Source organism: Rissa tridactyla, chromosome 4, assembly GCF_028500815.1.
Source record: "Rissa tridactyla isolate bRisTri1 chromosome 4, bRisTri1.patW.cur.20221130, whole genome shotgun sequence".
In the NCBI taxonomy this organism is placed as follows: domain Eukaryota; kingdom Metazoa; phylum Chordata; class Aves; order Charadriiformes; family Laridae; genus Rissa; species Rissa tridactyla.
In genome coordinates, this window is record NC_071469.1 from 33225897 (window position 1) to 33240434 (window position 14538).

The 14538-nt window shown below is 34.0% G+C and overlaps 1 protein-coding gene across 2 annotated transcripts in view; it reads right to left on the bottom strand.

Moving 5' to 3' along the window:
• Positions 1-1064: 1064 nt before the first annotated feature.
• ARHGAP5 (Rho GTPase activating protein 5) overlaps positions 1065-14538 on the bottom strand; it is a 46826-nt gene continuing 33352 nt past the window's right edge. Inside the window, exons 5-8 of one of the 2 annotated variants that reach the window (XM_054198564.1) lie at positions 9665-9742; positions 8096-8227; positions 6227-6332; positions 1065-3284 (exon numbers count right to left, since the gene is read on the bottom strand). In XM_054198564.1, coding sequence (XP_054054539.1) covers positions 2954-3284; positions 6227-6332; positions 8096-8227; positions 9665-9742 — 647 coding nt within the window. In that variant the 3' untranslated portion in view covers positions 1065-2953. Of the gene's footprint in view, positions 3285-6226; positions 6333-8095; positions 8228-9659; positions 9743-14538 lie in introns of those variants that run through there. The other variant, XM_054198566.1, reaches the window with a different exon arrangement.

Below are 14538 nucleotides of genomic sequence, written 5' to 3' on the forward strand. Positions count from 1 at the left end.
AAAAAGACAAACTACTCCATAAAGTGTCACTGAGATGCTCAACCAAAAATAATATACATTTGTATCTTTATCAAGATAGATATTACTGTAAAAATGCTCACATTAAAAAATATAGTTATTATCGTTCAGATTTTCATTAAAACTAGAAGGGACTACATGAGCCGAAGTATGAGGAATTCGTATATAATGCCATGCTTCCTCATTTTATAGCACTAATAAAAATAATAATAGAGAAAGCTCTATTATAAATCTTTAATAACGATGGTATAATTTCCTAGTATCTTTTAAAAACTTTACCATGTGGGTGTATGTGCACGCAAGTCTGTGCACATGTGCTTGTGTACATAAACACACAAACACATAAAAAAATCCAAGTGTATATATTACACACACACACACCCACACACACACATCCACACTCCTGCATAGAACACTTCCGTAACACAACCAGTATGCAGGGACTCCTCCATGTGACACTCGAGCGCCACATGCCACGCTTCCTTATTATTTCCCTGTTCATGTTTTATCCAGTAAATGTAATTAACGCTTTCATATTTGGCCAAAAATAAGTGTTAAGATTTTTGAAAATCATGAAGTGATTTAGCCATAGCATCTTACACAAGAAATAAATGATACTGCAAATACTTTTGATCACAAGCTCAACATGAAAGTTCATCATGAAATGGAATGTAAATTATTCTAAAAACTAGTATTCAAAGATCAGTTAAATATTATGGCAAACAATTTGGAATTTGTAGAAAGTTTAAAATGTAATTCACATTACAAAGACTGGAGATACTTTATAGATAGAACTTTTAAATATGGATATGACTGGCATTTATTTTTAAGCTTACTTCTATTAGAAATAGACTTGTTTCCTGTACAGGTGATGCTTTGCCTATACCATATACAGTAGAAAAATAAATTCTTTAGCAACCTAGAAATAGTTTATAAAACTCTTGAAGTTTCATTTTCTTTGCTAAACATGCCAAGATTAGACTGACAACTATAAATAAAAGCTATACAGACAACAGGTAAAGTAGAACAAGTTAAGAATACTACAATTTACAGGACAGACTTTATTGTACTAATAATTCCTGTGTGCTTTGCAATAGGAATAGGGTTGACTTTTCTTTTTTGTTTATGTTTTCTTAGAAAAGATAATTACTTGCAAGAATATAACACAATATCAAGATAATTTATAATATACATGTACTTCAAACAGCAGCCGGGTTTATGGTATCATAGTAATCTAGAATGATAATCCAAGTCATAATTAGAAGTACAATACCTAGGACATAAGTAGGAAAGGCAATTTTTATTTTGGGAAAGTGGAGCAAATCAAACTCTTAAAAGCCTTAAATTCTCAAAATCATCTATTTACTATCATACATACAAGACGATCTTAAATCTTGTTATAAGTGAAGATTACAACAGTGACCATCATAAAGCTTTTTTTTTTTTCTTTTAAACTACACAAAACATTCTAGCAGCTGAATGAGCCAAAACTGTTTTCTTCTTTGCAGGAAAAGGTATATTTTGAGCATGAAAGAAAAAAAGCTGCTATGAAAAGTCTCACAGGTAGTGTTATCTATGGTCTCCCCTTTGCTACAATTTGTAACCTTCTAAATTTTTTACCACTAACAAAATATTTAACCAAAAGATTTGTTTAAATTAAGCAGCATTCTTTTACAGCAAAATTGGTACCAATGTAAAAGGAAAATAAATGAAAAAAAGAGATAATTTAAAAATATGGTGCAAAAAAAAAAATCAGTCATCTGAATTTTTAGTACAACATACCACAGGAAAAAAATATGAATACAAGTTTATGTGATTTTATATATACACACTCCAAAGAGGTTAATTGTCAGTACCCAAAGTATTTATTGCTATGTATTAGCAATGCATTTTTGTATATCTTTAAAGGGTCACATAAAAATAGATTTAAAGAATAGATTAATTGAAGTCCTAGATTAAAACATTGTTTGGTTTAGAGAATTTTACTACAACAAAATTCATGTTTATGTATGAAAAGTTATATAACCTTATATGAAAATGTCATGAACTATTTTCTAAACACTACATGTATTCCCAAGTGGGAAAAATTAAAATATCTAAAATATATTAGATTAAGTTTACAAGACCATCAATGATCTTTTAAACATGCAGCTGTTTACAGAATTAACAGTTTTACAAAATGTTTAGTTCAGTAATGGAACATAAAGAAATAAGTAGGCAACATCAAAATTTTTGTACAATATTTGAAACTCACTTTTACAACAAGCATGTCCTTGGTATTGTGCTGTAAGAAATAATAAGCAAGTTCACCCACCCTTAACAAACTGTCCACAGGTATACTTACAAGTAAAGATGGATGGTGAGGGATTGTAAAATTCTCAACAGTGCATTTTGCATTCTTCCATAAACCATCCTAAGCATACCGTCACATAAGTAGCCAGGAGATTACAAAATAAACTATAGCTGGGCTTTAGTTGTTTACACAGAACGCTCGAATGTGAATAAAATTGCCAAAAATAGCATGTTAAATAACAAAAACAGCCGTAAAGCAGGCTGTAAGCGTTGAATGTTTCATAAATGTAATTTTTTAAATCATTAAATTTCTATAGAAAAATTTTATTCACAATATATTGTGACAAATCGTCACAGGAATGATATAGTGATTGCAATAAGGTATCATGCAGCAGCAGCTTTGTACTTTATAGCTATTTTTGCTTTTAAAAATTAAACCTCTCCAGTCATGCTTATCACATAGTTTTTTATCTGCAGTGTGTACAAATGAGGAACACAGTACGGGATATAACAAAAAGATGTCCAATCAGCTGGATGGGAATTATTTTTCATAAATATGAAGTACATTACTGTATCCTGAAACATGCACGTCTATAGCTTGTCTTTACTGTCCAGTGCCAGGCTGCCTGCAATCATCTTCTATTTATATAATACCAAGAGGGTCTGCTGGTAACTGTGACTGAATCAGCTGAGGCTGCAGCGGTGGTGGTAACTGAAGAGGTACCATTGGTTCCACCATCTGCACTGCGTTGGAAGGCGGTGGCTGACATGCCACTGGGTTAGGTGCTTCTACGATCTCCCCGTTGTAAAAGAAAAATTGACACTGTTGAATGAAGGTCTCTATAACCGACTGGTGGATTTTGGTGGTAGAAAGAAACTCTCTGTTTTCAAAATCAGGTCTCATCAAAGTAGGCCAGAAACAAATGGATAAGTTATCAGCAGTCATAAAGTTGGTTTTATATTGCTGACTAACCCTGAAATAAGAACAACATGCACAGAATAAATTAAAACTGGTATGCAATCAACTACAAATATTTTCATAGCTCTCTAACTGTAAGCATTATTATTATTAAACAATCTCAAGTTTTTTCTTACTTTCCTCCAGCTATCCATTAAAACAATCATTCTTGGGGTTTTTTTAGATATTATGCAGAAGTTTAGAAACCATGACTTTTACAGATTCACATATCTAACAAATATAAATCTGATTAAACTTTTAATCAAGAAATTCAATATTCCACCAACATTTTGAAATAACAATAATAAACTTTGATTTTCTCAACCAGCTACAGGATTTCATAAAATTAAAATTTCATCCATTAAAATGCCTAGGAGAAAAATTACAGAAATGGTTTCTTACTGTAAGACAGTCAGCTATTAACTAACATCTACGGCACTCAAAGAAAAAGATATCACATTAGATCACAAGTTAAAAATAAACATAAAGCCAAAAAAAACCCAACCACCAAGTGTCGATTAAAGCACATCACTGCAGGGTTTTTCATACTGGCCAGCAACAGAATTTGGCCAAGCTGTAAAGAACATCATCAGTGGAAATTTCACTAATATCAACACACATTAATTTTGTTTTATTTTTCAATACATAATGCAAAGCTTTCCAACTGGGTTTTTCTTTCTTGAAGTTTCCTGCTTTTAAGCAGGGGCTGAAACAGATTCTTCACTTGTGATCTCAATTCATTATTACAATACTATTAAAAGCAAAAAAAAAAAAAAAAAAACACAAAACAACAAACCAGCCAAAACCAACAAACTGCCCTGTTACCAATCTCATAATCTACAATTAAATGTCTCCTCAGAAAAAACACACTGCTTTTCATAGTAATAGGCTAGAAAGAGCCAAGATATTTTGTTTTCTAAAAATACTCTGCATTCTAAAGTAACATCACAATTTTAGCTGGAAGTAATTAGCGAGAGATACATGAAAAATTGTTAATAAATCTGACAAACACCTAAGATATTCATTCAGCTGGGAACATGCAATTCCTATATTACAGTAGACAGCACAAAGGTAAGGGAGCTACAGTTATCCTGCAGAAATAAGGCAGAAAACAAAACTTCTGCAACTTGTCAGTTACAATTTTGATGATTAACAAGAGCAGACTGCAAGAATTTCTGACAGCTGGCTGTAGTCCATAGATTCAAAAACTGTGAAAACCATAGTAAACACTAGAATTAGTGCTATAAGAAAATATTTTCACTCGTTTACAATGCATGCATAGTGGCAACTGTAAAGGGTAGACTTCCATTTTAGCATGCGCATTACTTATTCCAAATAGTGTGAGGGTACACAAATATTGCCTCTCAATCTGTTTTGAATAAGTTTGGTCCAAAGGATATTTGGATACTATTTCTGAGTGACAGTAATATTCATAATCTTTTTCCTAAAAGAGTTACATTTTAACTTCATTTAAGGATTAAAGAACCTGAAAATATAAAAGTAAGCTTACATTTTGCTTAGCATTTTTATTAAAGTTTTCTTCCTATACTGAATTCTTCTGTGTATAAATTCCTGCTAGACTATAACCAAGAGATAGAACAGTAAGTGAGACTTACCAAGTATTAAAGAAAATTTAAGGGTAAGACACTGTGATGGGACAATGAATCTGTCAGAGTTTTGAATCAGAACTGACTGTACCTTTTCACTAAAATGAGTACAATGCAGAACACCAAAAGGTATTTCAAATCCTATAATGGTGTTTCATTAGAGAACAGACTACAACAAGGAAAGTTATAAAACTGAGGCAAAAATAGCACTTGCTACGTAATAAAACTGAAATAAAAGTCAGATCACCTATTTTGCAGGCTGCTTTTTTCCTAGCATTTTTGCTCTGAATTCAAAAATCCTTCAATGGGCTTCTTCAGTTGCAGAGGCTAAAACATACACCCTCTGACATCCTTAAGTATCTCTATGATTTGATTATGTGTTTGGTCTTCTCATGCACCTTTTGCTCCCCCTTGACATGAGTTCACTGCTTGCTGTCTCTCATATTGTTTCTTAAATCTAATCTGATCTAGTTGTAGAATGCTGCTGCTGAGGACGACAGGTGAAGTTTCATTCTTCCCCTCTTCCTACTCCCTGTCCACCAACTTTCTGGCATCAGACCACAGGGCGTCTGAGATCAGCTAGTGTATTCTACAGAAAATCAGATTTCCTCTATTTCTGTTTTCCTTTAAAACATGCTGCAGGGGCATAATGAAGCAGTGGGAACCTATGCCTAGACGTGACAAAAGGAGGAGAGCATTGCACCTCTTTCCCAGTTGCAGCTCACAACTAGATTAAACATAACGAACAATCCACTTTATTCTCTCCCGTGTTTAAAGTTTAACCTCTGTCCTTTCTAAGGGTAAACAAAAACCTACCAACCTGTATGTCATCTGCTACCAAACTCTCCCAAGCTACTTCAGAATCTTCTTTTAAGTGCTTAGCGAATGTCTATTCACCTTCTTTTATGTTCACTCAAAATGAAAAAGGAAGAGTCTCTTTCTCTTGATCCTGCCACTTCCTCCACTGCAAACTCTTCAGGAACTTCAGGCTGTAAACCTGCTCTATGATCAGACTTTAAAAGCTGCACAGCTACTATCTTTTCCCAGACTTCAGAAGTGTATTATGCCATGTTAGCCCTTATGTATAAAGGGAGTCATTATCAAAGAACAGACATAAACCACAACCAATACCAAAAATATATAATACTATACATCAAGAAAATCTGAGAACAGAATATACAAACCTTTTCAAACCAACCTTTAACTGCCAGTTTCATACTCTACATTTATACTAACAGATGAGCAATGCGGCATAAAATTTTCAATTCTAATAGCTAATTCATTGTTACAAACAAAATCTTTTTCGCAATTGTTACAACTTAAACAAAGTTTTAATAGAAAAATACCAAACCTGTTTAGATGCGTTATCACATATCTGAAGACATCATAGTTCACTGGGTGGAATTTCTTCAAAATTTCTTTTAACTCGTGTAGCCGTTCTGTCTTATCCATGATTTCTATAGAAATGAGAGATGTTTTCTGACACATCTAGAAAGACGTACTGAATAAAGTGTTGCTAAGTCTTTTTCCTAGTACAATGGTACAGATAAGGTATCCACAGAGAAATATCAAGTGAGAAAATATTTGATAAAATTCCTATCTGCATATACTATTGCATAGAATAACTTTTTTATTACAGAGGTAACTATCTAAACACAAAAATATTTTTCTGTATTTAAGAAGAATTATTTATCTGCATTTAACAGCAAAGAATCACTTGATTAGCTCATTTTGGTTTGTAGAATGATAACTAACAACATGACAGGGTCATTTTGTTGTTAGATTTTCCTCTACTTGCAAGATGTTATGACTTAGATATACCCAAAAGATTTATTTGGACTGAAGTTTCATAAAGATTTTGGGAGGAAGAGATTCACATGAACTTCGAATATCTTAAGCTTATCAGTTATTTAAATAGTAAAAAACTTATGAATGAGCTTATGAATGCAGCTATTTTAAATATACAGTTTAAGGGAGAACAGGGATTTTCACAGGCCCAAGGGACATTATTTATGCTCCAAAAAAGAAATAAGCAACATGTAAGAAAGGACTATGGAATAAAATAACTTTTTTTTTTTTTATAAAAAACAACTAATGCTGCTGCTAAAACACTTGTGGAAAATACCACTAAAGTACTGTAGAACCATGCATTCTGCAGAATATACTTCTATTCCCTGATGAGTCCTATCATAAAAAAGAATACAAGCTCATCTCTATTACTTGACTGCATTGTTAAAAAGAAATTTGTTGTACCCTAGTACTGTAGCAATAATGTTAAATATGCTCTAACATATCCCAAATAAAAATTTAAAGCAGTATTAATGGCATTTAAAAAAAAGTAAGTCCACTTATATTCCAAGCTATTGCATGTTTTGACTGAAATTTAACTGATGTCCTTTTAAGAAAAAAATAAAAGCTAACTAATTAGGTTAAACAAGCAATTTGCTTGAAAAGTACAGCAGAAATACCACAAACAGGTATCTACAGATATCATCCAAAAAATACAAAATTTCTAACGGACTACATATATTAATCAAGCCCAGGCCCAAGCCTCAGGTTTACACTAGCATTTTCATGTTTTGAACACAAAAGCCTTAAGAAAACTGTATGTCATAGCTGTATCCTGCAAAAATGCGAAGCAGTCTTTCTGAAACAGTTTGCTGACAATACAGGAGAGATAATCTTTAAAAAAAAAAGGGAACAATTTAGTCATCTCACTTGGAAGTTTCTGAAAAACGTTCGTAAAGGCAAACAAAATTAAGCATTTCATAAGGAGTTCAAAAAGAATTTAAAAAAAAAAATCTAAAAGAGAACCACCATAATATTCCTAGATGTGCCTGATTCCTAAAGCCTACTTTGAATGTAAGACTTCATGAATTCAAGGGGTTTTCGCCCCCTGTTAACAACTGCAATACAGTTCCAACAGCTTTCGTCATATGCTGTATTAATACAGAATGGAAAAAAAAGCAGATTTCTCCAAGTGAATTTTCTAGGAAAAGGGGAAATAATAAGCCACAACTTACTTAGAAAAAAACCAAGGTATTACGTTTATTTCATCACATAATTCTGTTAATTATAAATATTTAAAAAAAATGAAATCTAAGCAATTTAAAAAATACGTCAGCGCAGCTAGTCCTTTCAACTTACAGTGAAGCAAAAATTGCAATAAGGGCAATCAATACAACGTAATTAGATCAAGACAAGATTGTTTATTACTTACTTGATGTTTCTAACAATTCCTGATGCAAAGAGTAAGGAATTAATGGATCTGGCAGATCTGCAAAAAAAGCTTTAAGAGCTCCTGCCACTGCATTTACTGTTACTCCCATAGACTCTAGACTGATATTATGATCTGTAAAACAAAATTAAACAGCAGTGTAAGTAAAACGTAACGCTACCATTCCTCATAGTATTTTATGAAAACAAGAATTTATTCAAAACACTGAAAATAAAAATGTTGCCAAACATTTGTTAAAAATTGCAGAAAAAGGTGAACCTATGGATACACTGCTATCACTTTGACCCACATGAAATCAAATATAAGAAAATCTGACAGTATAAGAAAACAGTAGAAAAATCAGAAAAATAAAGTTGTCTAATTTTCCATACAGACTCAAATGCTTTTCTTTTTGCCACTGACTGGCTTCCAAGTAATCAATTTTGTTAATAAGTTTTAAATTCTATTTCCCAAAATTGTGTTTAAAACCGGTACAGGGCACATCAATTTGCAGAATCCACGTGATTGTGTTCATGTGACCACATGAAGCCTTTTAAAAAAGGACAACAAAACATTCCGGTGACCGCAAATGGCCATATAATCTACTGCTAGATTCCCAAATAACAGCAGGTTTATGTTTTATAACTAGAGATTTTTTTAAAATTGAAATTTATAATAATAAATTTATGCTACATAAATTTTAAACCAAGGGTAGAAGTGGAAGCACTGTAAGTCACAGAACTTCAAGTATTTAAAAACTGGAATTTTGAAAATGACAAGTTTACTTTTCAAAAGTCCACCCCACCTGAAACTCTGGAACATCCTTTAACAAGGTGACTAAAGAAAATCTACCATTATACCCAGATTATCTGAAACAGCACAGTGAGGCATAAAAAAATAGTATATTTACGCTCCTTATCATCTACAAGGAATTTTACTATTTTTCACAGGATCAACTTCATGATTAATATCCAAAAACTTTTAAGAAGTTTTTAATTTTGAAATACCGAGATCCTAAATCAAATGAGAAAATGAAAACAAATGAAAAAAAATAACGCTGAATCTTTCTTTTAACACATCAAAGTGAACAGCATAATCTACCAGTCATATCCCAGTATATTCTAGCACCAGAAAGGTTGTGTCAGAACTTTATTATGAAGTTTTAATTATTAATCCACATTATTTAAGAGACCTTTCAATAAAATAAGTATCAAAAAGTATTACATTTGGTGGGGAAAAGAGGGGGAAGTGAATGCCTTAACGCTTAGGACTGATGAACTATTAACAGAAGAAGCAGATAGGACTGCATTTAAACTCTTAAACACTAGACTACCTCCTAGAAAATACTTAACAGCACTTAAAGGCAGCTGTAACAAGATTCTATCCCATCTTTGGTTTATACTCAGCTTCACTGGTAATAGCCTGGACTATCCCAATACAATTTACCAGAGCGTTAAGTACTAACTGCTATGGAAGTCGGTTTCAAAGTGCAACCCTTTTATGTCGCACTGTGGTAAATCCATGGAGAATTCAAGTTCTGTTTTGGCTTTAAATAATAAAATCTAACATTACCTTGATCAAACTGTTTCTGAATGTTGTCTTGATCTGTTTTATTCCCACTAACACGGTACAGGCCTTCAGTACATAATCCTTAGAAGGGGAGGAAAAAAAAATAATATTCAAAAACAAGTTTATATACTATAGAGCAAAACAGAGCCAGTCATAATTACTAATTCAGAAACCAAAAGCAGGAAAACAAATCTCAAGTGCCTAAAAAGTACCATAGTGATACAGGACTACAAAACACAAAATACCAGTTGTCTACTGAGTCCACTACTCCATTTAATATGAATCAGAGGAAACCACACTGTAGGATAACAAGAACCCGACTGCAGGCACTTGTGGAATAATTTACGCAAAACAGTTCTCTTCCTGATGTCTACTAAACTGCTGTTATTTACATCTTTTTTTTTTATTCAACAAAAATCTCAATTCTGGGGTTTGGTACCCACAGAATTTACATTTTTAAAAACTGTCTTCACAATTTAGGCTTAACAACTTACTATGGCAAGCAATAACATGCTAATAAAATACTCTGCAGAAAAATCAAGCATTTGTAATTGATTCCTGATTTTTTAATTTCATGGTGTAACACACTCCTGTACGAGACAAGGACTTAATCTTCTATCATACTTTCCCTTTTACCATTTATATTTTATAAACTTTGCATTTCTCTTAACTTTTCTAAGGTAAATTACCACATCATTTACAAGTCTTTCTTAAAGGGGCAGGTGGAAAGGGGAGGAGGAGAAGGTTGTTAGGAAGCAGAGGTTCTCCAGGCTTCTCATTATTACTTTGTTTTACTATACATTACAGAGACATCATAATTACAGCATCATCATAATTACAGCAGCCATTCTAGCTAAACAGTAAAAAAAATACACCTTTATTATGCACACACACACATGCACACAGACTTGCTCACTCCACTCCAGTGATTACGCTTCCTATCACTTTGCTATCGTTTTTGCCCATGGCTACTCACTGGAATGAGAGCATCTATCCTGCTAATCACACCATTACCCAATATCTTTTTCTTTATTAATTTAGAACCCATTAAGGAATACAAGCAGTTTATAGTTCCATAATTCTACAAGTTACCTTTATTGGTGCAAAATTATCTATATGCTACACCTCCATAACAGCAGTACATGGTTCTATTTAAGAATTCATAAGTTTTAGAGCTTTTTGAAATCTGTTGACTTTTTACCATCACAGTCCAGTAACTGAATGCATTTTAGATTATGAGATCAATACATAACTCCTCTGTCACACCACAATCACCAACCATGCCTTTTAAGTTACGAAGAAACACTAAGAATCCTGCTACAATGCTCAAAGTACAGAAAGCACTTAATTGCTTCATACCGCGAGGAAATTTATACCAAGTCATTTGATATCAACTCTTCTAACTCAATTCTTCCTTCTTAATGCCTCGATAATTCACGTGTCTCTCTACTGCCTGCATCAAGGCTGTTTTAGTAAGCTTTTCTCCAATAAACTTTTATACCTACCATTTAGCTTTCCAAATCCATATCCAAGAGTTTTCTTTTGTAAATATATACCTTAACAGTCCTTTCAAAAAAGCTGAGCCTCATTCACTGATGTCCTCAAAAAGCACCAGGAGGTATAATTTGGTGGCACAGGGCAAAAAAAAGTGGTTTCAATGATTCAATGGTTTCCACAGCTGGAAGGGCCTGTCTTCAAAAGAACGCCCCAAATGTGCTACACACTATCAGACAGAAACACTTTGCATTCCTCTTCCAGAAGTTGTAAATAAAGAAATACAAAAAAATCACTGGTAGATAAGAACAAGCTAGGATCGTGATTCCCTTTGTTTAGTATGGGAGAATTCTCAGTTGGAGACCCTACAGCCCCAGGGTATTCTGTGTTTAATCCAACTACTATTCAGTTTCCTCCTGCACAAAAAGAATTGAATATGCTGCAATAGCATGTTCTGTGAAGTCTGATCCAGTCACTGTTCAGTAGGAGTGTTTAAACCTTGAATACTTGAACTGGGCTGCTCCGGAGAGAGAGATGCTGTATTGCATCTGGGCTTCCCCCCCCCCCCCCCTTCTATTTCGTCATGTAGAGACACCTCTTTGTTCAGACCAGTACAGCTCTGAGAAACACAGAAATGCAATTTACAGAAAATTTTCAGGTTAAACAAGGAGATGCCAACTGAATTCAGGCATCTTCCAAAAACAGCTAAGTGCTGCAATTCCGGATCAAGCTAACCAAATTTGTCTTTTAAATTCCTCAAGCAAAAATAATTTTTCCTGTTTGTATATTCTAGAAAGTAACAGGTCATTAAATGGTTGGTCAACTGTCATTATACTATTTCTCTAAGGCACACAAGGAGACAAGTTTAACCTGTTTGTGCGCATACACACAGCTAGAAGTATGTTTTTAAGTAAAGCTTCAATTCTCTCTGCTGTTTTTTTACTATCCAACCAGGTCTGCAATGCCTGTTACATCGAGATCCTCATCAAGTATAAGACACTCTAGTTCACTAGTTTTAGCTTTTAAGCTTCTTGCGTATCCACATTGAGAGAGTGAGAGCACGTGACTTTTATTTTTTCTTGACAACTTTTTAAAAATTCAGTTCCTTCATCTGGAAGCCCATTGATTTTTTCAGATTTCTTGTTTATGTTCTTATCCTGCTTCCCTTCTGGTCCAGTTGTAATTTCCAAGATATCCTTACTCGTCCTGGACACAATGGCTGTTGTAATTTTATATATTAAAATCATCTGATTTATTTGCTTCTCTGTCCCGCTAGCTTTACTACACCTTTAGGTTTAAAGAATTAGATCCTCCTTATTTCAAGTCGCAATATCCTATATTTACTTCAAGACAGAGTTCATCTTTGTCTAGACTACTCCTTTCTCAAAATACCTCCTAGTGCCTAACAAATTCTCTTCTTGCACCTCCTTTTGTGCTGCTGGTTGTCATCAGGGTTCCATCCCATCTAACTGTAACTTCACATGGTGTTGAAAGCATTTCAAAGAAAACAAGCGAGGTGGAGCTGAACCTATATTCATACTTAGTTTTTAGGACTCTTCCATTCTTAGGCACCGACATATTTCACAACTCTTGGTTCCTCCATAGAACATACTAACTTCAGCACAAGGGCAGACCAAAGTCTACCTTGTACAATACCCAGTCTCCACACCAGTAAGTAGGATGTGCTTGAGGAGAGAGGTAACAAGAACAGGAGAAAAAAAACTCAGCAATTTTTCTGTGGTATATCCTCCCATCTTCCTGCAGATGGTGGCTTACATAGGCTTTTGCATAAAGTGTTGTAATAGCCACTTAGGGATTTATCCCCCACTAATTCGTCCAAACCCCTTTAAGTCATTTACTTGTGGTCTTCACAACAACCCACGGCAAATGCAGTTTTGTAATTCAGGAAGGTACATCATGAAACACTGGGCTTATGCTCAGTACCTGAAGTTTTCATGAAATCTTTTTTTCTTGATTAACAAGAACCAGTAACTTAGCTACTCTTTCCCAGCACCAGTTTTTTTTAATTTATATAATTTCCCTTCCTCAGAAATCTTCTAAGCTAATCGATTCAGTCCCTCTATCCCAGAGATACTATTATTGTCATATGCAGCATCTTTTCCAATTCTCTTCTATTGTAAGACAGTGACCCGAATTACAACCCAGAACTGAAACCATGCGCGTGCCGTGGAATTACAAAATAGCATGATTTTTCCCCAGATTGCTCACCCTCATAATTCTTTTAATTCATTTTGCTAGCTTGATAGCAAGTATTGAGAGTCGACGTTTTCAGACAGCTGTCTATGATGATTTTAAAACCTCTTCCTGAGTGACAACAGCTATACTAATATTTAGGCTGCTGAAAAGTCACACCGTATCTGCCAACTTGACATCTGTAGCCAGGTTCCACTATCCCTGTGCTGTGTTTCTGAATACATACCACCTAATCACAGCAACTCTGTCTCTCCCCAGTTTAATCCCTTCCCCTCCAGTGACCAATTGAACTTTTCAGGAATCATTCTCCACTACAAGAGCTGAGACTATCATTCCCACACTTATGTTTGTAAATTTTGTGATCTATACCATTCTAAAATTTTATTCCACAGCCTGACCTGGTGTACCTTTTCTCAACCCCTACGCTACCCAGACTACACAAGACTAAAGGAACCACCACCTTACTGATTCAGAACAATAATTTCTACATACACCTAGAATAAATGTAATTACAGAGCAAAGAATCCAAACTCTTTTCAAGTAAGAGTCTAGCACTAAATTTACTTACAAAAAAAACACATGTAAAATTCTACATTTAATGTGTTCTTATCTGTGCATATCAACACTAGCATTTAAAGATCTGTGACATTCAATTCACGCAATGAAAACCAGAACCAAAAATGTCTTACTGCTTCCTGTAATAAAATAATTTATAGTATATTGAAGCGTTCAATAAAAAGTAAGCCATGTAAAAAAATAAGCAGTACTTTTAGAAAGACTCAAAAAAATAGGAACCTCTTATGCGACTCTGAATTAACATTTCTACAATTTACATTAACCAATTATTAAGCAAGCTCTTAATAGTTTTATGAAGTGTCACTCAATCACAGATCTCATGGCCTGTTCATCTCAAAAAAGGAATAAAATACTTCAATCAATATGAGACGACAAACATGTCTAGGAAATGGCAGATGCATTCTTTACTTCATTACAAGTGGGTGACACCTGAAGATACTCTAATTTTCCAGGCATATTAGCTGTGTGGTCACTTTGGGCCTGGAGAAAGCTAGGGCAATAAGAGGAGCTGCATAAGTACCATAAATACTCTGCAAAAGATACTGACATCTTGGTCCTATCTGCATTGTTTAGAAAGTCTTTACATAATTCTG